At 51.5% G+C, this 27,402-nt stretch overlaps 1 protein-coding gene and 1 long non-coding RNA gene across 3 annotated transcripts; both read right to left on the reverse strand.

Moving 5' to 3' along the window:
* Positions 1–1,095: 1,095 nt before the first annotated feature.
* Positions 1,096–18,672, reverse strand: PWWP2B (PWWP domain containing 2B). The gene is made up of 3 exons (XM_041467333.1): positions 18,528–18,672; positions 12,342–13,989; positions 1,096–1,602 (listed from the first exon to the last, which is right to left on the reverse strand). The coding sequence occupies exons 1-2, from the start codon at positions 18,605–18,607 to the stop codon at positions 12,360–12,362; spliced, it is 1,710 nt and encodes a 569-aa protein (XP_041323267.1). The 5' UTR covers positions 18,608–18,672; the 3' UTR covers positions 1,096–1,602; positions 12,342–12,359.
* Positions 18,673–19,260: 588 nt separating this feature from the next.
* On the reverse strand, positions 19,261–20,923 carry LOC121353478. 2 transcript variants are annotated; one of them, XR_005955127.1, is made up of 3 exons: positions 20,814–20,923; positions 19,946–20,085; positions 19,261–19,769 (listed from the first exon to the last, which is right to left on the reverse strand). It is a non-coding gene; the product is annotated as an uncharacterized LOC121353478 (long non-coding RNA). The 2 variants fall into 2 exon arrangements; XR_005955126.1 differs by having other exon boundaries at positions 19,940–20,085.
* Between the last annotated feature and the right edge of the window lie 6,479 nt (positions 20,924–27,402).

Below are 27,402 nucleotides of genomic sequence, written 5' to 3' on the forward strand. Positions count from 1 at the left end.
TCTGCCAGCCTGGGTAAACACCCACTGCACAAGGGCTTCACACAAGGTGCAGGAACACATCTCCTGCTAGATACTGCTGTCCTTCTTGCACTTATTTTTGGAAAACAGGAAGCTCATTGATTTGTTTGCAGAGGTGACCAAAATGGGCCTTGGGAAACAGCTGTCCCGGCTCAACATCTCCTGCTCTACACCACAGCCTTCCCGCTGTTCCGAGGGATGCACATTTCCCCTGAGTGCTGGGCTGAGGCTCAGCCGAAGCGTTTTGGGGCTGAGCTCTCCTTGTGACACTTTGCTGCTGAAACGGGAAGCTCTGACCTCTCCTGCTGACATTCAGACCGCAGTGAACCAGCACAGCCAGGAAAACACGAGCCTGTGTGATTTCCGACCTGCTCGCTCGAACTCAGCCAGAGTTCATCCCCGTGTTTGCTGCAGCAGATCCAGCTGACAGGAACAGGATCAGTGCACAGATCCTGCAGCTCCAAGGCACCCTCCCACAGCCAGACAACGCTGTACTGAGCAGGGACACTCTGAACTGTTTTCTCCAGCACCAGAAGCAACAGATCACCTCAAATTAATGTCTCTGGAGTGAGGGAATCCAAGGAAAGGGTAGACTAACACAAACCCAAAAAATGAACTTATACAGTTCCAAAATCCTGTCCATACGTCACTTCAGTCTGTGAACCATTTGAATTTGGCAAAAAAAGCTGTTTGGTTGCTGGTTTAGAATTGTGCGTCACCTCTTGGTCATGGGTAAGGAGGGGATCCTTCTGTCCAACATGTTCAAAGGGCCTTAAATCAAACTCACGGAGTGTGAACATACAACTTTGTGCACATATGCATGCTCATGTTCAGTTCAGAACATGGATTCCCCCCCTGGCTGGAGCCAGCAGCTCAGCACCAACTCTGCATGCAGCAGGGGCAGGCCCAGGCTGTGCTGTGCTGCTCCTCCAGGTGACTTGGGAAAGCACAGGGGTCGGACCCAAGGACATCCAAGTCCCCAGCACTGCTTGTTCGTGTACCTGGAACCACTGATTCTCCTGCTCTGCAGTAAACGGCACGAGAAAGCTTTAGCATGCAATGAGAGCCACACTGCTGTGCGTTGCACATCTTCCAAGGTTTAATAGACATAAAGTGAGTCCATTGTACTTAAGACACTACAATGATTTCATTCTATTGCATGTCCTGACCCAATTACATTTCTCAGGGTACAGTATTGAATAAAAGGTTGGTAGCTTTAAAATTAACAAGTGTGTGAAATCTGTAAGTAAAATAAGCAGCAGCAATAATCTGGGGAATTTTATCAAGAATAGCTAACTTTTAAGTAATAAATACATTCCGAGTTGTGGTTTTGCTGTTCTCCTAGTCCACTGCCGTCCGACTGGTCAAATTCTCGTTCCAGGGCAAGAGATCCTTACGCCCTCCCTGCCTCACACCAGAAGAGCCTCCCAGCTCCGCGCCCTGTCCGTCGCCTGTTCCGGCGGCACGCGGAGCGCTCTGCCCAGGAGCCTCATCCTGTGCCGTGCCCGCTTCTCCTGGGAGCACGTCCGGGCGTTACAGACTCGGTGACCCTCTAGGAGAACAGCTGTGCTCGTCTTCTGTTACCTTGAAGAAAGCCAGAGAGGGAGAGGTTACTGTGACAGAGCAGCAAGGCACACGCTGCGGCTTCCTCTAAATATAGCCAGGAATTCTCCTGCTCCCAGCTGGCCCAGCAGCGGCTGCAGCTTGGGAGGAAAGCTGTCAGGCTAACAAACCCACAGTAAGAGTGGGATTTTCCCCAAGACCAACATGATATGAATGAATTTCAGTGATGATAATAGATCTCCAGTCTGGTTTAAAGACTCTGGAGTCCCTGTTCGGGTGGGTTACTGCAGGTTAATCCGCCACAAGTCCCCACGGAGCGCGCCACGTGAAGAACATCTGCCTCCACTTTCCGAACACAATCTACAAAATAGGATTATTCTCCCCTTGAGAGCAGCCATGCAGAAGCTTTTCTAAGTACCTGCAAGTGCTCAAGCTGCTGACCATGGCTGCAACGCCTGCAGCTGCAATAATCCAGCTGCAGTGTCCCAGCTGCAGTAACCCAGCTGCAGTGTCCCAGCTGCAATAATCCAGCTGCAGTGCCCCAGCTGCAATAATCCAGCTGCAGTGCCCCAGCTGCAATAATCCAGCTGCAGTGCCCCAGCTGCAATAATCCAGCTGCAGTGTCCCAGCTGCAGTAACCCAGCTGCAGTGTCCCAGCTGCAATAATCCAGCTGCAGTGCACAGCTGCAGTGCCCCAGCCACACCAACCACATCACCTCCAGCTGAGCAGGAAGTGCAGGTGACACCAGCTTGGATCTGTGCTCCTGACACACAGCATTAGCACCACAGAAGAGCAGCCCAGAAACCTTCAAACCACCCCTGGCTGAGGTTTGTGACTTAGAGAGCACAATGAACCAAGACACCAAACGCAGGAAGAGGATCACATCCCCAAAGCTGCTGACATGGCAGCAGCACTGCTTCTGCAGGCACGGGACCCAAAGTGACACTGACTCACCCAGACTCAGCACCCAGAATGATCCTCAGCATTGCCCACACAATGCAGAATGCAAAGAGCTGATTCAATACCCAGGAACATCTGTCCCAAAAGCTGCATTCCAGAGAAGGGCTGCAATCAGGTTTCACACACTCTTTCAGTATTTGGCAGAAACTGGGAGGTCTCACTCCAGGGCTCTATTACCTGCAGCCAACAGAGTATAAATTCATACCTAATCTTGCAGGAGAATCTATTTGTCCTCTGATGAACAGAGGGACTTTCAAGAACACTCAACAATCTCACTTGCAGGTTTATCAGTTACACCTAGGAAAGCCTTCCTGAGGCCCAGGGACCTGGAACAATATCCCTCAAGTGGCTTTGAAAGCACTGACCCTTTAGAGACATTACGGAGTGAGAAGATCTTGTCTAAACAGGAAAAAATGCATTTCCTGGCTGGGGAGGTAACAGCAAGCCCTGGGGTGCCTGGATTCTTTGGGATTCCTAACTGGGAGGAAGAAAGAGTCACACCAGAAGTAGGATGCCAAACAGGTGCCAGGGAAGGGTCCTGCCACTGCCAGGGCAGATGGGGCTCCTCCACGGGGACAGGGACTGGGGCCAAACCTCAGCTGCTCCAGGAACTACCAGGAGTTCTCATGTGCCCAAGAGGGGCATGGCCACCTTGTGACAGAGCCCTGGTGCCTGTGCACACAGGAGTTCTCATGTGCCCAAGAGGGGCATGGCCACCCAGGAGAGCCCTGTGCCTGTGCACACAGGAGCTCTCGTGTGCCCAAGAGGGGCATGGCCACCTTGTGACAGAGCCCTGGTGCCTGTGCACACAGGAGTTCTCATGTGCCCAAGAGGAGCTGCACAGTGACAGCCCCTCATACCTTCTCACTTCATCCCTGGAAAGCTTCAGAAATTTATGTTTAAAAATCCACTTCCAGCGTGGAGCAGCAGCTGGTGCTGCTGCCTTGGCCCATGTGTAACTAACACCACACCTGTGGGCTGACTCAGGACAGCCTGGGTGCTAAGCTGGGTGTCCAAAAGAGAGCCAAGGCAGCTCCCCTGAAGCCATTACTTGTTCATAATTTAAGAAAATGAAGTTTTGGATCAAATAAAGCCATTCATAAATCCAGATTGAGCAGCAGTAGCAGAATGCAGAAGACAATTTATCTTTGGAGGTTGCAGCACCCCAAGTGTGCCCAAGCAGCTTATTCTGAGGATTATTTTCTAATCATAAAGCAATTAACAGCAGGCTGCAATTGAGCATCACCAAATCAATGTTTCTCCAGCCATCTCTCCCCAGGGGAAATGCAGAGAGGCTGCTGCTAGCAGCCAGCTGGTAAAGTTCCTTCCTTCCCATGCCTTCCTCTCACAGGAGGAAGGACAGGGTGGCAGCTGGGATCCCCATCTCTGGTTTGGAACTGTCTCCAGCTCTCAAGGCACCAGAATCCAGCTGACTTGAGCAGGCTGGCAGCTATGTTCTCCAACACTGGAGCTCTCAACTCCATCATCCAAGCATCCCTATGACAAATCCTGCACTGAGGGTTTCTGCCTTTGGAAAGGACTGTTTTCCACATGAGTACATGGCTCAGGTTATTGGCGTGCATCAAAACAGAGCTAGTCATCACTCACAAGGGAAGTCAAACTAGTAATTTGCTACAATTCCTTTCTTCAGCTGCAGAGAGCACACAGGAAATATCCTTCATGAAGAAACCCAGGCTGGCTGATCCTGCACTAGCACGGACTATTGCAGATGAAACACGAACTGGTAGTCAGTGAAGGCATCCACTCCTGTAGAAATTCATCAGCTTAATGGCAAGAGCTTCATTACCATCTGCCCAGCTCCTCCCTGCCAAAGCCACATGGCAGTGACAGCCAGGAGGACACAGCTAACCTGGGGCAGCAACAGGCTCATGTGGAACAGCTCTGGCACCAGGGAGCCTCCCACTCAGGTGAGGGCACCTTCACCTGCACGGGCATCCGCAGGTTGGGGAACCTGGGGAACCCTTCTGCTGCCCACAGCACCCTGGGCTGGGCAGGAGCCACAGCCCTCAGGCAGCAGAGGGACATTGTCACCTGTGCAGGTGGCAGGGTCCTGCTGCTCCTGCTCCTGCTCAGTCAGAGAAAGCCCCGGGAGAAGCAGGAGAGCACTCGAGCTGACTGAGGGCTGCAGCCGTGGGGCACAGGGCTGTGGATATGAGGAGCACGAGCCCTCCAGGAGCTGAGGTATTAAGCCCCATCTGTGCTCTTGCTCCGGCCACCAGAAGCCTATTTCAGCTGCACGTAATCTCAGGATGTGCAGAGTTCATTATCTGCCTAATGCACAGCCCATGTGTTCTGTACAGGTAGAGACAGCACACAGAACAGCTGCAGCAAGCAGATTTAAATAAAATACACCAGGCCCCATGTGGTGGTACAACCCCATCCAGCAGCCAAGAACCTCTCAGCTGCAGGCTCCCTCCCCCAGTAGCAGGATCGGAGAGAGAACTGGAAGCACAAAAGCTGAGTTTTATCACAACTCATGAGTTGAGATAGACAACTTAATGGGGAAGGCAAAAGCTGCACACACAAACAAAGCAAAACAAGAAATCAAATCCCTGCTTCCATGGGCAGGTAGGTGTTCAGCCACCTCCAGGAGAACAGGGCCCTATCACAGCTAACTATGACTTGGGAAAACAAATGTCATCACTCCAAATGTCCCCCCTTCCTCCTTCTTCCCCCCACTTTTTGTACTAAGTATGATATCATATGGACTGGAATAGCCCCTGGGCCAGCTGGGGTCACCTGTCCTGGCTGTGTCCCCTCCCAACCTCCCACACACCCTCAGTCCCCTCCCCAGCATGGCTGTACAAGGGGTAGCAACAGCCTTGGCTCTGTGCAAATCCTGTTCAGCAGCAACAAAAACATCTCTATTTTATCAACCCTGTGTTCAGCACAAATCCAAAACACATCCCCAAATCAATCACTGTGAAGAAAGCTAATTGTATGTGCCCAAAACCAGCACATCCCAGCTCGTGCTCATCTAGCCCTACAGCTGAGCAGCTCCCTAAGCCTTTTACAGGCAGGAGCAGAGCTTGTCACTCAGCCCACACACCCCTGCTCACCTTGATGCCAGCACCACTGATGGCAACTTATGGATAAAACAGAACACATCAAGGCTGAAAAATAACAGCTTGTATGTTTTTCAACATTCAGAGCCATCACATCAATTTTTGGGATCAAAGTCCTACCTTTCACACCTGAACATGAAAATGAGAAATTTTCAGTTGTTCAACACCAGGCTGGATGCAGGTTGCAGCAGCCTGGGATAGTGGAAGGTGTCCCTGGCCATGGCAGGGGTGGAACAAAATGATCTGTAAGGTGTCTTCCAACCCAACCCCGTCTGTGATTGTAGTTTGTGTCACCCATCGTGTCAGCAGCCCCACGAGCCAAGCAGCTGCACGTGCCATCAGCAGTGCACGGCTGCTGTGTGAAGAACCTGTTTGTTCCTCACCTGCAGAGCACAGACACCTTCCCTACACAGAGCCACCGCCAAGTTTCCCAAAATCCCCCATTGCTTTTTGGCCCAAAGTGGCCTTTCTGTAAGTGCACCTTGGAGGTGCTCAACACTGTACAAATACCTGCTTAAGCACCACAGGGGCAGGACAAGCTCCGAGCCCTGCCTGGGAGACCAGAGAAGTCCCTTGGGTGCCCCTTGGCTCCCATCCTGCTGCTCTCCATGCTTGCTGGGAAAAGGGGAATTGTAGCTGCAATTCGGACACCTCCACTTGAGTTAAAAAACCAACAAGTAAATAAACACAATTCAGGAAAACATACAGAAATTCTGTTTTTACTTTATTTGTAAGTTTTCAGAGGAACCAATGTCCAGGTTCTTTGTCCCCACATCTCTCCCTGGCACAGCCCTGACCCTGTGTGGATGGACCCTACAGGCAGTGGGGGCACTGCGGGGGGACACCCACCTGCCCTGCCACTGTGGGCACGCTCGGCCAACACTGCAGCTTGCAGACCCTCAGCCCCGGAGCAGCTCACTGCTCCCAAGAGAGCTCAAAGCCCTGGGGTGGATACAATCTCCTCCAGCAGCTGAAGTTACAGCTCTGAAAGCCGATCGCATTCCCGGCACCGGCGCGGCGCAGGTGCAGTTAGAAATAGCACAATGCATGGCCCGGTGGCATTTCCACACAATTTCCTGGGAGCAGAGTGGATGGAGAGGGGCTGACTGGCAGCACAGGGCAGCACGGACCTGGGTGTCCCCGAGGGCAGCCCCTGGGCACAACGGGCAAGCGCTTTTGGAACGGGCAGTTCAGCAGGATGGCACCAATGTGCCATCAGTGCTGGGCACACAAAAACGCAGCACAGCTCCAACCATCAGCACTGGGCACACAAAAATGCAGCACAGCTCCAGCCATCAGTGCTGGGCACACAAAAATACAACGCAGTATGTTCTGGACTTGCTCTCCCACCTCCATTAGCATGGAGACGCTGACTTCCAAGCAGGAAGACTGTGAAACAGTAATTAAATCGGATGCCTGGTTTTAGTGGACTGAAGCATCTGGAAAGCAGGGCAAGAAAAATCTCAAGCATTCATCTTCTGCACTGAAATATTCCATGTGACCAGGCAGGTGTGTTAGAAAATACAGCTATGGAGTGATTTATGCTGTTTCACAAACTGCTGGCAGCAGCACTGGCTGGATGGACACACAGAGCCCTGAACACCTTTGAAGGTGAAGTCACAACGTGGTACTCCAGGTTTGACATGAGTGGTTTCTATAGGCAGCGAGCACGCAGGAGCTCTGAGTTTGCTGCACGCAGCAGCAGTGTGATGGATGGCTTGATGTACTGACACTGAGGGTCTGTTAAGCTCATAGCAGTTAAAAGGAAAGCCTTCAACATCTGCACGTTTAATGGTTCCACAGTCACAGCCTGGGGACAGGGGAGAGAGGGGAAGAATAAAGGATCTTCCAGGCTGAAAAAGCAAAGGAATATCTATCTTGTAAACTTGTTTCATGCAGAGATGTGGATGAAAACCTACCAGCAGTTTTACTAGAGGTTTACTGCACATCTCTGTGTAGGGAGAGGGCACCTGCCATGAGGATCACAGAGCAGCAGATCCAGCCCTGCCAAGGGCCTGTCCCTGCAGGCACACCCTCCCCACACAGCAGGGCTGGAGCAACACATGTTCCTTGTAAAGCCCCTGTAAAGATCCCACCACAGGAAGCATTCCTGGTGCAGGGAAAGGGGGCCTTTGGAAGCACAGGTCTCTGTCCCTCCTGTGCGCCAGCCCAAGGCACAGCTGGAGCAGCAGCCACAGCTCATTACCATAAAACCTGTGTGACACCTGCCCAAGGGTCCTGGCTCCCCCTTCCTGGCCCTCGGGTGGGCTTTCCTTAAGGGAGAGGCAAACATCTGTCACTCCAAGCCAGGGGTAACTGCTATCCTTGTGCCTTGAGCTGGCTCCTTCATGTCACACACCAGGGAAGCTACAGAGCAGCCCCAGAAGATGCTGAGTGGACATGTCTCTCCTGGCACTACTCTAAACCAAGTCTTACAAGTTTGAGTTCTACAGGCTGCTATTCTGCCTGTTGTTTTTCCAGGAACTTGTTTTACTTAATTAAAACCCTGCCATTACCTGACTAGTACTTTCCTTGCAAAGAAACCCTAAGGACAAAGCAGTAACAACAAGAAGTGATCCTACCAGCTTTTCCAACCCAAACCAAGCTAAAAGAAAAAAAAAAAAAATCCAATTTTTCCAGTTTTGTGCATCCACAAATGACCTGCAGTGTTTGTACATTTTTCCAGTAACTACCCTCTGCAGAACACATCACATGCCAGAAGACAGAAAGTTTTACAACAGAAAGTATCACCAGTGACAAACTTCTGCTGTGGCCAGGATTAGCATGAGCGGTGTCAGTGTTGAAGCCACTTCATGGACTCCTTCTGATGACAAAAACCTTTGTGCCACCACTGGTGAAGCCCCAGCATGACGGATTTTGTAGTGTTCCCTTGCAATATCCCCAGGTTACCCAGAGCAGCTGTGGCTGCCCCTGCATCCCTGGCAGTGCCCAAGGCCAGGCTGGACACTGGGGCTGGAGCACCTGGGACAGTGGAAGGTGCCCCTGGCATGGCAGGGGGTGGAATGGGTGGGATTTGGGGTCCCTTCCAGCCAAAACCCTTTCATGCCATCCTTCAGGAAAGGACAGTGAATGAGCAGCTGAAGGAAACACTTCAGTTCTGCCTTGTGGAAAATCAAGGAAAGCAACAAAATTCAATGCTCCTGCAAGGAGAGAATTAGGTACAGACAATTCTCTGAAATAATGAGCAGTTTTATAAGTGATGTACCAAAACTCCAGACATGCTGGTCTAATTGGGAAACTAGGTAAATGTGACAGGCCTGTCCCTGCAGGCACACCCTCCCCACACAGCAGGGCTGGAGCAACACATGTTCCTTGTAAAGCCCCTGATCCCACCACAGGAAGCATTCCTGGTGCAGGGAAAGGGGGCCTTTGGAAGCACAGGTCTCTGTCCCTCCTGTGCGCCAGCCCAAGGCACAGCTGGAGCAGCAGCCACGGCTCATTCCCATAAAACCTGTGTGACACCAGCCCAAGGGTCCTGGCTCCCCCTTCCTGGCCCTCGGGTGGGCTTTCCTTAAGGGAGAGGCAAACATCTGTCACTCCAAGCCAGGGGTAACTGCTATCCTTGTGCCTTGAGCTGGCTCCTTCGTGTCATACACCAGGGAAGCTACAGAGCAGCCCCAGAAGATGCTGAGTGGACATGTCTCTCCTGGCACTACTCTAAACCAAGTCTTACAAGTTTGAGTTCTACAGGCTGCTATTCTGCCTGTTGTTTTTCCAGGAACTTGTTTTACTTAATTAAAACCCTGCCATTACCTGACTAGTACTTTCCTTGCGAAGAAACCCTAAGGACAAAGCAGTAACAACAAGAAGTGATCCTACCAGCTTTTCCAACCCAAACCAAGCTAAAAGAAAAAAAAAAAAATCCAATTTTTCCAGTTTTGTGCATCCACAAATGACCTGCAGTGTTTGTACATTTTCCCAGTAACTACCCTCTGCAGAACACATCACATGCCAGAAGACAGAAAGTTTTACAACAGAAAGTATCACCAGTGACAAACTTCTGCTGTGGCCAGCATTAGCATGAGCGGTGTCAGTGTTGAAGCCACTTCATGGACTCCTTCTGATGACAAAAACCTTTGTGCCACCACTGGTGAAGCCCCAGCATGACGGATTTTGTAGTGTTCCCTTGCAATATCCCCAGGTTACCCAGAGCAGCTGTGGCTGCCCCTGCATCCCTGGCAGTGCCCAAGGCCAGGCTGGATGGGGCTTGGAGCAGCCTGGGACAGTGGAAGGTGTCCCTGCCATGGCAGGGGGTGGAATGGGATGGACTTCAGGGTCCCTTCCAGCCAAAACCCTTTCATGCCATCCTTCAGGAAAGGACAGTGAATGAGCAGCTGAAGGAAACACTTCAGTTCTGCCTTGTGGAAAATCAAGGAAAGCAACAAAATTCAATGCTCCTGCAAGGAGAGAATTAGGTACAGACAATTCTCTGAAATAATAAGCAGTTTTTTAAGTGATGTACCAAAACTCCAGACATGCTGGTCTAATTGGGAAACTAGGTAAATGTGACACGTGGAACACAGGCAGTTGTGTAGTTCTGCTTTTCTAGTTTTGCAGTTCTTTATCCAACAGTCATGTTGTCTTCAGCCTGGCAGACTGTGCTGGCAGCTCAGCTCAGACATGTTAGGCAGGAAATCCCCTGGAAAGCCAGCTGAAGGAGGCCAACAAAACAGTGATATCTGCTAAATGTATATACCCATATACACATGCAGAAGTTTGGCTGAAGAGTACAGAGGGAAGGAAAGTTTTGGACTAATCCAGGCTATCCCATCCCATCCATCATTTTCTTATCCACATGTTGTCCAGATGTTCTTCTTTCCCCCCATTCACAGACCTGCTGTGTACCTGCAGCTCAGATCCCATCGTGTCTCAGGAGCAAGGGCTCTTCTCCTCCTCGAGGCCTGCCCTGCAGCCTGTGCCCCATCCTGGCCAGCGTGCAGGGGGAGCATCCTCCCATTCTGACTTCCAGCTCTGGGCTTGGGACTCCTCCTGGCCACAGCTTTCCCACTCCCCAGGCACAGCCAGTCTGTCTGATCTGAGCATTAGGTGCTTCCTCCAGTTGTCCCTTCTCCTGCGGCTGGGCCATGCCAGCCACCCTGGACCCACAAGGGCAAGGACACATGTCAGGAACGATGGTGACATTCCTCACCTTTGTCCCAAACTGCTTACACACACAGTGAAGACAGCTCAGAAGATGAAGTTTGCTGCTCCTTTAACCAGAGCACTGTCCAGACAGGAGCCATGGATTGGCCAGGACTCTTCCACTGGCAAGGACAGGACATTCTGGGCAGCAGGTTTATTTATACTCCTGATCTAGCTAATAGGAATTTGGGTCCAATCCAAACACTCTTGATATAATAAAGTCCTTAGCCAGAGTTAAGCAGCAGTTCTATGGGCAAGATCAAGAAGGAAGCTGAAATGTTGCTGCTGTGGTTGTCCAGACACCCTGAGTACACAGCATGAATATGTCATGCTCTGGTTATTTACTCCAGCCAGGCTTGCTGAGATGGAGTCATAACCCAAGCACAGCAAGTCCTTCATCACACTCAAGCAAGGGGCGAAGTCCCATGACAAGGGTATGAAAAAAAACCATCTTCCCATCAGGATTACATGAGCACTGACCATCCCAGTCCCAGTTCAGATAATGAAGAGAGTCCAGAGGAGCAGCACTGGCTTGCTCACACAGAGTCCTTCAAGCATGAAACAGAGCACAGCATTCAGGGGACAACATAACAATCCACTCTGCATAAAGCATGGTCTTTGACACAAGGCTCTTCCCAGTGATACCTCTGGTTTTCGACAAAAAGTTAATCCCCCCTTGTCTAATACCATCACAGCTGAGGTCTTGTCTGGACAGTGATGACTGAAAGGTTGTGAAATGATTCCAGGTTTCATCCAAGTCACTGGATTTTCCCATGAACTTGTATTCCCAGTCATGCCACATCCTGTATTTTTTGGTACCAAATTTTCATCCCAGGCAGACTGTTTGATGAGAAAGGGAAATCCATACATTACAAAGAATCAGCTCCCACGTTTCCATTCCCACCTAATGTCCTCACACAGATGTAAAGCACAAAGGAATTCCATTTGATCCAGGTCATTCCCCAAAGAAACAGCGAACATTTAGGTACAAACCAAACCACAAGTACTGTGAGAAATATTGAAATACTGTACCACAAAGACAGTTTTTGGTACAATCATTTTGAGGAGCCGTAAAGGGCCTTCATAAGAAATCCATACCAGAGGGATCAGAAGGGAGGGGAGCAAGGGATCCCAAACTGTTACAGATAACTGTGGCACCAGCACATACATATGATAAATGTCATCTTAATTCCAGTGAAAGTTTTAGTTCTTTGACCCAAGGAAACTGAAAGCCTAGGAGCTGTTATTCTTCCAGGCACACAGCTACAGGTTTGTCAGTTCTTTGAACAGGCTGCTCCCTCACAGTGTCCTACCTGGCTTGCATTTCCCTCTGGGAATAGGGGCTCCAATTCCCATGCTCCCCAAAAGTTTGGAATTAAGCTCCTCACCACCTCTGAAATTACCCCCACCAACTAACAGCCAAGCACGTAAACGTCACAATTGCCAATCTCAGATTTAATGGAAAAACAAATGCAAACAAATAGTGGAATACAGATTAAAAAAGCACCAGGAGGCCTTTCATGGCAAGCGTTAGTGTAGCAATCACTCACCTGATACTGGAGGCAAAGTTATGTCTCGAACTGTGTTAAGAGATCTCGTATTTCTGGAGTCAGGTGCTTGACTGCCTTCGCAGCTTCCGTGATCGCTTTCCGGTACATGCCCTTCTTCTTGCGATTAAACCTCAGTTTGAAAAACTCCGAGAAAGGAGAGAGTTTTGAAACAGATAAGAAGGAGGTTGTTGGAGAACCAAACCACGACACTTTAGCTTCTCGCCACGATGGTTCCCCGTTTTCCTTCTGGCTGAGGTTTATGTCAAGAACACGTGCTGGCCACCACGGAAACCCGTGAATTTTACCCCAGACAATATCCCCCACTGAAACAGTCCTTCCATCTTCTGTAACACATTTAGACACACTCTGGGTGTGCAGTCTGACTGTCAGTGGTGGCACAATTTTACGCTCATCTTTTGAAGATGAAGAGACGGAGGCATCATCACCAGGCAAAAAGTCACACAGTTCTGGTGATGTCACCTCTGAACTAGAAGACTTGGATTCATCTAGACTGTCATTGCTACACACCGATAAACTAGAAGAATCTGCTTTTCTTTTACGGTAATTCATGAGGAAAGCCAAGTTATCATGTCCATCTTTACCCTGGGGAAACCTTTTGAAGTCATCATCTTCACCTGAACTGCCTGAAGATATCTCAGCCAAACTTCTGTCAGTGGACTCATCATTGTAAAACACTTCGGGATTGGACTCCCCGCTGTTCTGGAGGACATTGATTTCATCAATCAGTTCTGCCTTATAAATTGAAACACTCTGACCATCGTTGATGCGATGGGGCTTCAGCCGTATCTTTGGGGGTGGGACATCCACACTGGAATGCACTGGCCGTGTGAGCTTCAGTTTTGGAATGGAAGCAAGCTGGCTGCCTGCTGACTTGTCCATTAAACATTTGGTTTGTCGACACCGTTCAGAGTCCCTGCTCTCCTCTTGGTCCCCGGCTCCGTTCTGCAACGCTTGCTCCGGACAGAACGGTTTGACCGAGCCATGAACCCGGGAAGGGATTTTTACCACTTCACCTTTCCCTTGCGGAGTACTGTAGGATATTTTTATAACTGGCGTTCGATGCACCAGCTCCCCAGAAAACTTGTCATCCTCCCTCTTCTCTCTTTTGTTCCTTTTCTCCACGTAGTCAGAGTCGCTGTGCTTTTTCTGCTCCTTGTCCTGAATGCTCAGCTTCCTCCTGGTCTTGGCGTTCTGCCGCGGCGCGTTGGCATCCTCGGGGTTCAGCGTGTTCTTGCACTTCTCGCAGAGCACCTGCCTGGGCCGCAGCCTGATGGTGCTCATGATGAGCCTGCCCGGGTCCCTGTTGCGCGACAATCGCCTCCTCGTCCTCTTTATAGTCCGTGGCGGCGGCTGCGGGACCCACTGGTTGTAGGTGTGCCGCAGCCACAGGGGCCGGGGGAACGGGGCTCCCTCGAAGTAGGGAGGGAAGGGCGGGAGGCTGCCCGGCGCCGGCAGCAGCGGCGGCACCTGCTCCTCCGCGCCGCCCTCGGCGGGCCGGTGGCCAGCGGGCCGCGGCTCCGGCTCGCCCTGCGCGGCAACCCCGCCGTCGGCAGCTCCGTCAGCGCAGGCGCCGGCCGGGGGGTCCTCGTGCTTGGGGAAGGAGGATGGCAGACAGAACAATCCAGACCTAAATTGGGGCGAGAAGGACAGGGAGGGAAAGAAACAAGAGTCAGGAGCGTTGAAAGGTGCTTCGCTGGGAACCCAAAAGATCCCGCCATCGCACAGCTTCAGTACTGGGAACTCAACACCTTCTCTTGACTCTTAAGATCAAGCAGTCAATTCTGCCACTGAAAAAAATAACAGCAGCGCAGAAATCTGGCAAGGTGTCCTACTCTTCTCCCAGAAAAGGCAGAGGGATAAAAACCTCTATTTCTATGAACCCTTTGCACAAAGTTTTGCTCTAAGAAGTTGTAAGTTTTATCCTACAAAGCAGTTTACTGCATCAGCAGGCCAGCAAGGGCCGGAGGAGGGATGTGATCCAGATTAGCCTTGGGAACTACGAAACTGCCCTTCTTCTCACTGCAGATGCACGGCTGATTTTCCAGTTTTTCATTCTAAACCTGAACACCTTGACTTGGGTGGATAACTTGCACAGGTTCACCAAGACACAGCTCTGCTCCTCTTCCTCGGTCTCTCCACATTCAGCTGTGTTTGGTAACATAAGGCACCCACAGCCCCTCCAGAACAGCAGGGTTAACAGTGATGATACTCTGTCCTTCAATGCCAAGCCTCAAAACAGGCCACCAAGCCTTGGACACAGTATCTTGCCTGGATATTGGCAAAAGCAAATCCTTTGAAATGCTGGAACTCACAACTGCAATTCATGTCTCCAAAATGTAGGAATTTATGCCCTTGGCATGGCATTAGAACTATTACGCTAACACAGCACTAGGACAGATTCTGCCCTGAAACACTGACTCTGACTGGGCAAAGCTCCCTGCCTTGGCTTTCCAGAGACACTTCTGCAGAGAACACACCGTCAGCAAAGCATGTGGGCCTTCTTAATAATAACAAAATATTGTACAGGACAGCCACAAAGAAGAGACAAAGGAACAGAGAACAGGTACAGACCAAATACCAGTGGGTTTTGGATGCTACATTCCCATTCCCCTCCTTGCCAGCCACTGCTTTCTTTCCAACCACCAGAAGGAAGGACCCTTCCCAAGGCAAGGGAGGAGTGTCTTGGTGGTGTCACAGAAGGGGACACTTTGGCAGCATTAGCAGAGAGCACTGAAGAGGAGCTCCACTCTGTGCCACACCTCTCACCAAGAGCAGCACAAAGCCACTGCTGTGGGGTTCCTGACAGAGAGAAGCCTCCAAAGTCCTTCCCCATTACTGAAAAAGTGCAACAACCTGCTGTTAAATGACAGTTTAACTGGGAAAGGATTAAGCTGTTGAAATCACGTAATTTGGAACAAAATATTTTTGTTTCAAGAGGCTTTTTTTAAACAGAGACAACCAAGAATGTAGGTGTCTTTAAATGACAACCCAGCAAGCCAGTACAGTCTGTACAGCCAGAGATGTTGGCACCATTCACACTCCAAAGTGAGACCATTTCTGAATGAAATGACGGCTAAAAATTATGGTTATTTTATGCAGTGGGATTGCATGACTTGGTCACAACAGAAAACTGCTCCTCATGTAGACACAAGCCCACTCCCCCGTTCAGCTCACTGAACCCTCCAGAGTGGCATGGAGCTCCTGGCCTGGCAGAAGTGGAGCACCCAAAGGCTCACTCACAGCATGGTTTGTGCCTGCAGCATTAATGTACCAGCACCCTGTAACCCCACCGGGCTGGACACAGCCTCTGTGCCACGGAACGTGCCCACAGAGCCCAGGCCACTGCCCTCCCGGCTGCCAGCCTGTGCCAGGCACCAGCTCAGCAGGGAGGCCTGTTAGAAAGATGGGGACAAACTTCTCAGTAGGGCCTGTTGGGACAGGACAAGGGGTGATGGCTTCCCAGAGCCAGAGGGTTAGATGGGATACTGGGAATTGGGAATTGTTCCCTGTGAGGTGGGCAGGTCCTGGCACAGGTGCCCAGAGCAGCCCCTGGATCCCTGGCAGTGCCCAAGGGCAGACTGGATGGGACTTGGAGCAGCCTGGGACAGTGGAAGGTGTCCCTGCCTGTGGCAGGGGGTGAAACAGGATGAGCTTTAAGGTCCCTTGCAATCCAAGCCATTCTGGGATTCTGTGATTAAAGCAGCAGGAAATACTGCTGATGGGATTTCACCCTGCTTGTAATCCCCCTTTCTGGGGCAGCTGCAGCTAACTGGACTTGGTTACCTCAATCCACTCTCTGCTTGGTACAGGAGATGCCATCCTCCTTTATTTATACCCCTACATAATTAAAATCCAACTTTTAAAGTAACTTCAATTGCAGTAAAACTACCAGATCTTGTTATCAGAAACACTGTAGCAGGATTTAAATCTCTACTTGAGCATGTACACTATGGAGCTCATTTTGAGCAGAGCCAGATTATTGGAAGCAAATAACTGCCAGTCACTGGGTAGGCCCTGGTGCTGCTGCATCATCCAGGCCGGGGCAGGAAGGGACATGCATGGAAGGGACACGAGCACTTTTTCTGCAGATAATTCCCCAGCAGCTGGAAGGTCAGGCATGACTGAATCCCCCCATTCCTAAAGGCGCAGAGGGCAGGCAGGGCACAGGCAGGGTGCAGGAACAGGCAGGGCACAGGAACAGGCAGGGCACAGGCAGGGTGCAGGAACAGGCAGGGCATGGGCACAGGCAGGGTGCCGGAACAGGCAGGGTGCAGGAACAGGCAGGGCACGGGCACAGGCAGGGATGGGCACAGGCAGGGCACGGGCACAGGCAGTCCTGCTGCCCGTGGGCTGAGCCCCTGCACACCCAGGCAGGCAGTTTGGGCTCAAACCTGCACCTGCCTCTGTGGCCAAACAAAGAGTCAGAGTCAGGACCTGGATGGCCAGGGGTGCGCTGGGTGCTCAGGGTGGCAGGCCTTCCTCCTGCTCCACTCCCCACAGCACTCGCTACAGATTAGGAGAAGTAATCATGGCATTACAGATTGTCTGTGTTAGAAGAGACCTTAAAAATCATTGAGTTCCAATTCTCCTGCCCTGGGCTGGGATCTCATTCATTAGACAAGTTACTCCAAGCCCTGTCCAAGCTGACCTTGAACACTTTCAGAGATGGAGCAGCCACAACTGCTGCTCCATCAGTAAACAAGTAAAACAGATTCATCTGTTGTGTGATGCTGAAAGCACTTTAAACCACAAAAGAAAGCTGAAGAACCATACAAACCCTCCTTCCTTTCTGGGGTAATCTCTTTCTGTGCAGGTCTAACATCCTGCTCTGGTGGCTCCTCTCCTGCCAGTCCCATCTCACTGCCCAGGGGTACAGGCAGAGCATGGGTGACCCCTGCACAGGGACAAGCTGGTGGGACACAGCTCCATCAGCCAGGCAGCAGCAGGAGAAAAACAGCTCTGCCACACATCCACTGCAGGCACTCCAAGCTCAGCACCAAGTAGATAAATTCCTGCTGCCTTAGGGACACATCCTGACCTTCACCTTCCAGCCACTGCCAGGCCGACTCCTGCGTTCTGCTGCAGGATGAACAAGATCTCTCCTCCCTCCACACCCCAGCCCTGGGATGACTGCAGTGCTCACTCCAAGTCCCCAGGGTCCTGCCTCACACACAGATTCCCCTCCTGAGAGCCTCGAGCAGAGGCCATGGCTCCCACCTTGTGCTGGCCACCACCCCTCCCTGGTCAGCACAGGCCAGCCAGCGCTCGGCACCACACGGGCAGGATGTGGCACCAGGGGACGGCCACAGAACGAGCACTGACCCCCGGGGACAGCCCCAGTGCTCAGGGGGCATCCAGTGCCTCCCACCCGGCACACATCAGCGTCACCGCCGACAGGGCTGCGGCAGCACCGGGCTGCAGAGCTGCCTTACAGCAGGGAAAAACACCCGTCTGGTTGTTGCTGGGACCCACTAGGAGCAGAGGGAGGAAACAAGATGAAGAAAAATAATGGAGAAAGGTTAGGCTGAAAAAAACCAGGTGAAAGAAGAGCCACTGCAGAGGAACACAACTGAAATGCGAGAAGGCAGAAAGAGCTGGTTTAGGGGGCTCGAGGGACACCAACTGCTCGGGCTGGGACCAGACTCCAGGGTGGGTTTATGGACTCTGCGCAGCGCTGGGTGCCTGAATGCCTTTGAAAATGTGTCTCAAATTTTCCAGGATAGCTACGTAAAACTAAAGAAATGACAAAAACGAAGCTCAGAACTCTTGCTCCGCACATCTCGTAGGATGGAACAGAGAGGTGAGGCTGCTGTGCTCCCACCCAGCACCAAACCTGCTCCTCACAGGAACATGGCCCAGCAGGGAGCACGGCCCCGCACGGTCACTCTGCCCGGGACGGCCACCCCTGCCCGGGACTGCCACCCCTGCCCGGGACCCCTGCCCGGGACGGCCACCCCTGCCCGGGACTGCCACCCCTGCCCGGGACCCCTGCCCGGGACGGCCACCCCTGCCCGGGACCGCTCCGCCCCGCCGCGTGCCCCGGGCCGGTCCCGACCCCGCCGCTTTGTCCCGCCCGGCCGAACAAAGGGCGCGGGGGCGGCGCGGCCCCGCCGCTCCCGGCCCCGCTCCCCGCCGCGGTCCCGGTGCCCCCGTCCCCGGCCGCACCTCTTGGAGCAGTCCAGCAGCACGCCGGTGAAGCGCCGCTCCCCGCAGCTCAGCGTCACCACCAGCGTGTCGTTCACCATCTGCTCCACCAGCACCGGCACCCACGCGCCCACCCGCGGCGGCGGCGCCCCCGCCGCGTCCCCCGCCGCCGGGCATGACGTCACGGGCCCGCCCCGCTACCGGGCACGTGCGTGGGACGGGGCGGGGGCGAGGCCGGGAGAGGCGGGGTCTGCCTGGGAAGGGCGGGGCCAGGCTGGGGGCGGGACCGGCACCTCGCGCCACCTGGCGGCCGAGCCGCGCTCCTGCACCCGCGGGGTTCGGTTCCTGGCCAGTGCTCCTTGTCCTGGCTCTGGCACCGGCCTCTGGCAGCCCTGGGGGAGCTTGGCACGGGTTGATGGGGTCCCCTCTCAGCCCTCCCTTGTCCGGCCTGAGCAGGCCCAGCTCCCGCAGTCTCTCCTCATCTCAGAGATGCTCCAGTCCCAAAATGACCTCTGTGGCCTCTGCTGGACCCTCTCCAGTGGCTCCTGGACTTTCTTGTCCTCAGGAGCCCAGAACAGGGCACGGCAGTGCGGATGTGCCTCACTAGGGTTGAGTAGAAGGGACAGGCTCACTCCCTGCTGGCTACGCCCTTCCCCGTGCAAATACTGATCCAAATGCATCCAATGCAAATATTACAAATAACATGTTTATTTTTACCAATGCTTTCTGGAAAGAGCCTGTGGGTTCCCAAATTGCTGACAGACTGAAGCATGCCTGAGCCAGTGGAATCCATACGGTTTCTCTGCTGTGACTGAAGCTGAATTCTCAGTGTACTCAAAGGGCTGAGACCCAACTGTGTCAAGCAGAGACTTGCCAGAAAGGCTGATAAACGATTGCTCCCATGAGCAGCACTGTGCTTCCTTGCTTCTGTTAGTCCAAGCAGCAAAACAGCAACAAAAAAATCTCAACTTAGTTGGAGTTTGGTATCATTTTTATGGAACTCTGTTGGTGTTTCAATTGCCACGTCAAGGAGGGTCCATGAGCCAAAATCCCGGGGCTGCCTTGGGAAGATGTTGAGGGTAGGACACAGGCACAGAGGGAAGTTCTGATGTCCCCAAGGAGAGAAATCAGAACTCATTTTCAGAAGGAAAAGGATACTTTGAAGCATCCTCCCAACGCTGGCAATGGTGTTCGGGAAGGTCAGCTGGTGTCCCTGCAGAGCTCCCTGTCACTCCCTAAATCCAGTGACTCCAGGTGTGACTCCTTGGAATACACAGGGTAAATCCAGTGACTCTTGGGTCCACCTGGGGCAGCTGGGCCCCCTTGGAATACACAGGATAAATCCAGTGACTCCTGGGGCAGCTGGGCCCCCTTGGAATACACAGAATAAATCAGTGCCCAGCCATCAGCATGGGCAGAGCAGACAGACATACCCACACCTTACAGACATCCAAAGGAGACCTTTCCAGAATGAACCCAGCTGGCTTTGATGGGATGTCCCTTTTCATTTCCCCCTCCTGCTTTCTTCATTCCCATGCGCTGTTTGACATGCTGTTCCAGTCTGTTTTCTCTGAGGGATCTAAGTAAACATGGTAAAATTATTATTTCAGTTGCTTTGCTTAATATAGTAACTTTCAATGAACATCAGACCTGTCTGGCCGCAGCTGTGGGGTCTGGAACCGCCTCTCATTATGAGACAGATTAATGCTGTGCATTTTCCCTTAAAGCTGATGAAAGTTCCCCTCCATTTACAGGCACTTGTTCAGTGGTTGTATCCTGAGAGGATCAGCTGGAACACACCTGTACATTAGTCAAGACAGAGCCTCAAGTACAGACACACTAATTTTTAGAAGTGCAGAATGGAGCCAACCAACGCATAGGAAAGCCAGCAGGACGTGCCCAGCTTTCCCTTGCACAGCTGGGCTCCAAAGGGCTGGCGCTGTGTCCTGCAGCGCGGGGAGGCAGCAGGGCCCTGCCTGCCCCCGGCAGAGGTTCTGAGCCCTGCCTGCCCGGATCAGAGGGCAGTCAGTTCTCCATGAGCTCAGCTCTGCTGGGAACCACGGCTGGCTGCTGACTCAGGAGCCCCGTGGCTCACGGGTGGCAGCGCCAAGGCAAAGCCCCACCTCCACACTCCTCTCATTCCCAGACTTCTGCTCTTTGGCACTCTGCTGCCAGGCTAGGCCCTTCCCTCAGCAGTTTCCAAATTAAGCAACAAAAAAAAAAATGCCTTTGTTCTGCCTGGTTGAATGCCTTTAAACCTCAAAAATATTTTGTGAAGCAAATGATTTCCTAGACAAATCACCTTACCCGTGCTTCAAGTTAATAAATCCCAAGGTTTTCCACCAAGAGGAATTATTGTTGTAGATTAGAATCATTTTCTAGGCACTTCATTTCTGGCTGTGCCAAGCTCCCCTCTGTGCTGCTCACGGGACACCTGCCAAGTCTATTTTAGCTGCAGTGCCTGTGCTGCTGCAGCCACTCAGCTCCCAGAGCGAGAATCCCGTGGAGCAAACCCATTTCCAGAACTCTCCTCATGGCACTGTCCCCAGGGTGATGGGGCTCACACCCCCCTGACACCACGGGGAAAGCCAAGGTGTGCCATGGCACCGCGGGCACTCACCTGCCCTGCCTTCAGCACAGAAACAGGGTTCCAAACCCAAGACAATCCCTTCATTTTTCTGAAATATGTTCTAAGATGTGTCAAGTAAGAGCAGCTGCCTTGTGGTTTTTTTCCACTGTTCCACAAGTATTTGAAATTTTTGAGGTTAAATAAAGGAATATTCTCTGTCATGCCTGAGCCGGTGCTCCCAGTGCTCCCGGTGTTCCCGGTGCTCCCAGTGCTCCCGGTGCGCTCCCCGGCGCTCTCAGTGTTCCCGGTGCTCCCGGTGCGCCGGCGATCCTGTCGGGGAACGCCAGGGGACAGCATTGCCCTGCGCTGGGAGCCGCCGAGAGCGGCGCTGCCGCGGGACCCACCGAGAGCCACCGAGAGACCACCGAGAGCTACCGAGAGACCACCGAGAGACCACCGAGAGACCACCGAGAGCAGCCGAGAGCCACCGAGAGACCACCGAGAGCAGCCGAGAGACCACCGAGAGCAGCCGAGAGACCACCGAGAGACCACCGAGAGACCACCGAGAGGCACTGAGAGCAACAGAGAGACCACCGAGAGACCACTGAGAGCCACCGAGAGACCACCGAGAGCAGCCGAGAGACCACCGAGAGCCACTGAGAGACCACCGAGAGACCACCGAGAGCCACCGAGAGCCACTGAGAGCAACAGAGAGACCACCGAGAGCCACTGAGAGACCACCGAGAGACCACCGAGAGGCACCGAGAGACCACCGAGAGGTACCGAGAGGCGCCGAGAGCCCGGCAGTGCTGCAGCACCCCCGAGACCGGCACCGCTGTGCCCAGCACACGCCCCGCCGGTCCCGCAGGCTGCCGGGTCGCTCCGGGAGCCCGGGGAAGGCGCAGCTTCCTCCACCTCACAGAAAGGAGGACTAATGAGGCCGCTGGACCAGGGGTGGAAGAGCAGCACGACGATGCAGAGAGAAAACTTTCAGAAGTGAAAATACAGAACAGGATTCACAAGATGCAGAATTACAGGCATTACTCAATTCCCCCAAAAATGTTTGTGAATATTATGGGGGGGAAAACCCCCATTGCTAGTGTGGCAATTAATGACCAAATAATACAATTAAGAACAGCTCCAGTGGGTTTATTCTCTCCTCCACACAACCAGGTACTTCCCTGTTTCGGAAAGGATTCACCAACACATTCCCTCCAATAGGGTTTGTACTATGTGCATATTGCAAAATGTGACACATAAAACATTCATAAAGTGCCTTCTATACCAATGAAAAGGAACATATCTTGTCTTGTATTTATATATAGTAATTTATCATATTGCATATACTAGAAATGAAAAAATAAGTTACCTGTAGGATTTTACAGTCCCTCTATTCAGTATTATAAAATCCTGTTTGTTTTCAGTAGAAGGAATCTGGATATTCAAGGGTACAATTACTAAAATAGGAATACAAAAAGTAACAATGAGAAAATAAAAAACAGTGATAGTACTTTCAATTCTGGAGAAAAAAAAATAGTTTCAATAATAGAAAATAGAAAAGTTGGTTTGTATCCTGCAGGCACAGAGTTTATGTTGATTGGGATGGGGCGATGTGCTGTGACAGTATTCTATGCACTTATGTCAAAACGCCATTCATTCATCAAATACAGATTTGATAATGATGTACATAAAACTGCTTTTATATTTTTCAGTGGAAAAGCAGAGTTTTCCAGCATGGTCCTGGTTACACATCACAGAGGCTTGGTCACCTGCCCAGAGGAGCTGCCTTGGTGCAGAGCTGCTCTTCCCCATTCCAGTAAAATCCTGGGCTGCACCTACACCTTCATCACTGTTACATCTTTTATTGTTTCTTCCTTCAGCTCCCAAGCTCTTGGCTTGTCCCCCTCCTTAGGCCACTGTCCTGCAGAGCCACACAGGACTGTGACAGCTCAGCCAAGGCCAGCTTCCAGCAGGAGGCATTTCTGTGGGGTGAGAGGAGACTGCGGCAGGGCTGTGCACCAGCCAAACCTCCGGGGCTTCAGGCAAAACAGTGTGGGTGGTGTCAGTCAGCCCCCCATGGAAATGGGCTCATTGGTCTGTTTTCTTTCAATGCATGTTTTATTCTCATGATTTTTCACAAAGCAACCTGTGTTCTGGAAGCAACCAGCAAACTATTGATGTACATGAGCACAGCAGTGGCTTCCTTTTGACGGATAATTAATGGATCTCATCATTAATGGATTCACAGAGTTAATGGATCTCATCATTTGGCAAACCCTTCACCTGGAGTTTATCCATCCCACCATGTAGAAGCTAATCCAACTTACAATCACTTTTGTTAAGTGCTCAGTGTTTCTGACTCATGCCAAGTTTGAGAGGCCCCTGACCCCAACACCCTGCAGAAATGGAGTTCTCAGAACTGTGTCCACAGTCCTGCTGAGGATCCCTGGTGGCCCTGGCCACGGGCACAGAGGGCTGAGACCACCCCACATTGCTGCCTGAGCCTGTGCTCTGCCAGGGTCACCCAACCCCGGGCAAAGCCCACCACAGCCCCCAGCAAGGTTTAAATGTGTCAGATCCACTAATCCTGTTAAGCAGTAGGGAATTCTGAAGCAGAGCAGGGCATGCCAGCGGAAAATCCCAGCTCTGTGCTGGAATCTCTACTTTGAAGAAACAACAGAGTGGAAGCCAAGAGTGACGTAATTAATGTGCATATAAGGACTGAGTTAGAGCCATATATAACCCCAACTTCTCTCATTTGCCTGCAGCATTTACAGCCTGCCAGTGCTGACTGGGGTATAAATAAGTATTGCATGAGCTGTGTATGACTGAGTTGAAGACAGAGCTCTCTGCATGATGAATAGGAGTTAAAAATATGTTCCATGTATCAGAGGAAGCAAAAAGGCAAAGCAAACAGCTACAATAATCATTAACATACTACGAGGGCCCAGATGCAATCTGTGAGTCAAAACAAGAGAGATCTTCTAACATAATCAATTTAAATGTCAAGGCCAGATGAGATGGGGCTTGGAGCAACCTGGGCTAGTGCAAGGTGTTCCTGCCCATGGCTTTAGAGTCCCTTCCAACCCAAACCCTGCTGTCATCCTGTGATTCTGGATGTGTGACCTAATGCCATACAATGATGATAACCACGAAGTGACAGCTTTTGCACACCTTGCATTTCACCCCAGCCAGCATCTCAGGTTAAAAAAAACGTAGCCTTATTTCAAATTACACCTTTATAGGTACAGAACTGAACTCATCCAGTGATCCTTCATATTTTCCTGCTGCTGATTCATTCGAGGGTACATTTGCACTGTGCTCCAAAGCCTGGCTTGCGCACTGGGGGCTGTGCCAGGAATTCTTCGGGTGCCCCTGGAGGTGCCCAGCTCATCCGCTGACCACCCCAGCACTCAGCCACCCTCCCTGTGCCCAGAGCTGCTGCTGTCACTGTGCTGGGGAGGCTGGCTCTGTCCAAAGAAACCTTGGCTCTCTCTGAGCTGCAGACTCGGGGTTCCCTGGGTCCCGGAGCAGACCCACCCTGGGGCTCCCCCTCGCTCCTGTGCTCACAGCCGCAGCAGCAGCGCTGCCAGCAGCTCCAGCATCCCTGCAGCAGCCTGGAGCTGCTCTGCTCCCGCCCAGCACTCACAGATGGGCCACGTGGGAGGGAGCAGAAACTCGCCTGTTACAGAAGGTTCCCAAACCTCATGTTCATGCCCACAGATTCTAAATATTAAGACCATGGGAATATTTTTCTTTAAATACACACTGTGTAAACTACCATTAAACGTGATCACAGGACTAAGCTACAACGCTGTTCTAGACCATCATTTACACTTGGTTTGTTGTTCCAGCCTGTGTGAGTTAAACAGAGCACAGCACAACTCCATGTACTCCTGTACGGACAAAAATCAGCAGGAACAACACTTGATTTGCTGTTTTAAAGAACAGTAATCAAATCCTGAAAACTTTCAAGATTGTGCCTCACTGAAGGGGAGTTAAAAGCCAAAATCACTAGCTGGAGTGATTCAGGTAGGCTGTTTGTTGGAAAGGAAGGCTGTGACAAATGGCAAGGGAGCTTGGGAAAACAACAGCAATAGTCCACTTTACCACACAAACAACACACACTTGTCACCTTTGCTCATTTCCAAACCAAACTCATTAAAATTCCAGTATTTACCAAAACTCCTGAAACACTCAATGAATCTCACCCTCTACAGCTGCCTCCTCTGGAGAGGAGCCTCTGATTTATTTCCATGATTAGCAATGGCCTGTTCCGATTCACAGAACCATGGAATGGTTTGGGTGGAAGGGACCCCAAATCCCACCCATTCCCTCCCTGCCATGGCAGGGACACCTTCCCCTGTCCCAGGTGCTCCAGCCCCAGTGTCCAGCCTGGCCTTGGGCACTGCCAGGGATCCAGGGGCAGCCACAGCTGCTCTGGGCACCCTGTGCCAGGGCCTGCCCACCCTGCCAGGAACAATTCCCAATTCCCAATCTCCCATCCATCCCTGCCCTCTGGCAGTGGGAGCCATTCCCTGTGTCCTGTCCCTCCATCCTTGTCCCCAGTCCCTCTGCAGCTCTCCTGGAGCCCCTTCAGGCCCTGACACATGGACAGTTCTGTGAAATAGGGAACTTTGGATTTCTACCTATATCATTAACACTAGATTTAAAATTGTACTAGGGCTGGACTTCTAAAACCACAAAATATCTTTAAAAGCACAGAAGCATGATTTTAGAGATCTATTTAATATATCACTGGTCTTGTTCCTGGAAAACTGTAAAGGTTTCCCAGCTGATGGATTGACACTAATTGACACTAATTGACACTAAGTGACAGCAGTTCTGCTGTGGCTGGAGGCAGGTGAGGAGCAGCCAGCTCTCCTCTGCCAGCCCGCTCCAGGCTGAGCTGGTGCAGTGCCATCTCTGCCGAGCGCTGCTGAGGGAGGCACGGGTGGCTGCGGAGCTCACAGAGCTGTGCTCTGAAACAGCCTCGGTTCAGCCTCCCGAGAGAGCAGCCAGCCTCACAGCTGAGCTCCCTGCTCCTCTGCATCCATCCCTCCAGGTCACGGCAGGAGGAAACGCCAGGCCAGGAGGGTCACACAGAGGGTGCCTTGGTCTGGAACTCCGCTCGAGACCCGGAGAACTTCAAATCTCGGTGAGCAGGGTTTTACATGCTGTGCATGCTAAAATAAACGTGCACTGACATGGAAAGTGATACAAACATTAGGCACAGGTAAGGCAGATAAAACATGTCTCCTTAGAAAAACGCACTGCTTGCCGTCAGGTCATGCTAAAATGTGGTAAAATTTGAAGGTAAATAGTGCTAATTAATCAACACTACTGCCTAATTAAGAAATAACAAGAACTAAAACCAAGGTCTTAAAACACAAAGACAATAATCATGTGACATTCTGGGCATGCATGTGGTTGCCTTTAATGATACCATGCATGGAACTGAAATTTGATAAAAAAAGAGTCATCTGGTACATCAGTGTTTTGACTTGGCTTCCAGTCTCATGGTATTTTGAGTTGATAATTTTGTATTTTAATATTTCACCACATGGTTTTTCACTTCAAGTAGCTTATTTATTCCCTAAGTTGACTGAATTTCCTTGAACGATACCACATTTAACACCCCTAATTCCAGTCTGATACTAATGGTAGTCACAGTAATTAGCCTTCATTACAGGAAAGCTTAAGTGTGAGAAGAGGCATTCTGTGGGAATATGCCCAGTATTTCCATTATTAATGGCTTCTGGAATCCATCAGACCATAAATAATGCATCTTTCCCTCTCTGCTGACAACTTCTTAATTCTACCCTCCTAATGTAAATTTATAACTGCAACACTGGGTTTTTTTTTTTTTTTGAGAAAGTGTGAGAAGAGACAAACAGAATTTGCTCTAAGAACACGAGCTCAAACACCTCATGTAAACACAGACAACACTCAGGCTTCTGGTGTGCGGATGAACAATACTGAGCTGCTTCTAAAAATGACTTATGGGGTATTTACAGTGTAGCAAATTATTTTGTTAAAGTAGGTCTGAGCATCAGTGGTACACAAATGTGATGATTGTGTCCCTTGACACACGAGCACACAGAAGGCATTTCCTCTGTGTGCATCAGCCAGTACTGCATTTCCGTTTTCCCCCAGAGTCTTCTGCTAATTGACTGTCCTCTTTTCTTCCCTAATATCCTAATTTCCCCTATATGCCCAGTAAAACGTCAGCTGCCATTCCTCTCTGCTGCTGGGTGAGTGCTTGCCGTGCAGGCAGCCTTTTCCCACTGCAGCAGCCCTGCCCAGGCTCCTGCTCCCGGCTGTCTG

This window comes from Pyrgilauda ruficollis, unplaced genomic scaffold, assembly GCF_017590135.1.
Source record: "Pyrgilauda ruficollis isolate IOZ18807 unplaced genomic scaffold, ASM1759013v1 scaffold207, whole genome shotgun sequence".
Taxonomy (NCBI): Eukaryota; Metazoa; Chordata; class Aves; order Passeriformes; family Passeridae; genus Pyrgilauda; species Pyrgilauda ruficollis.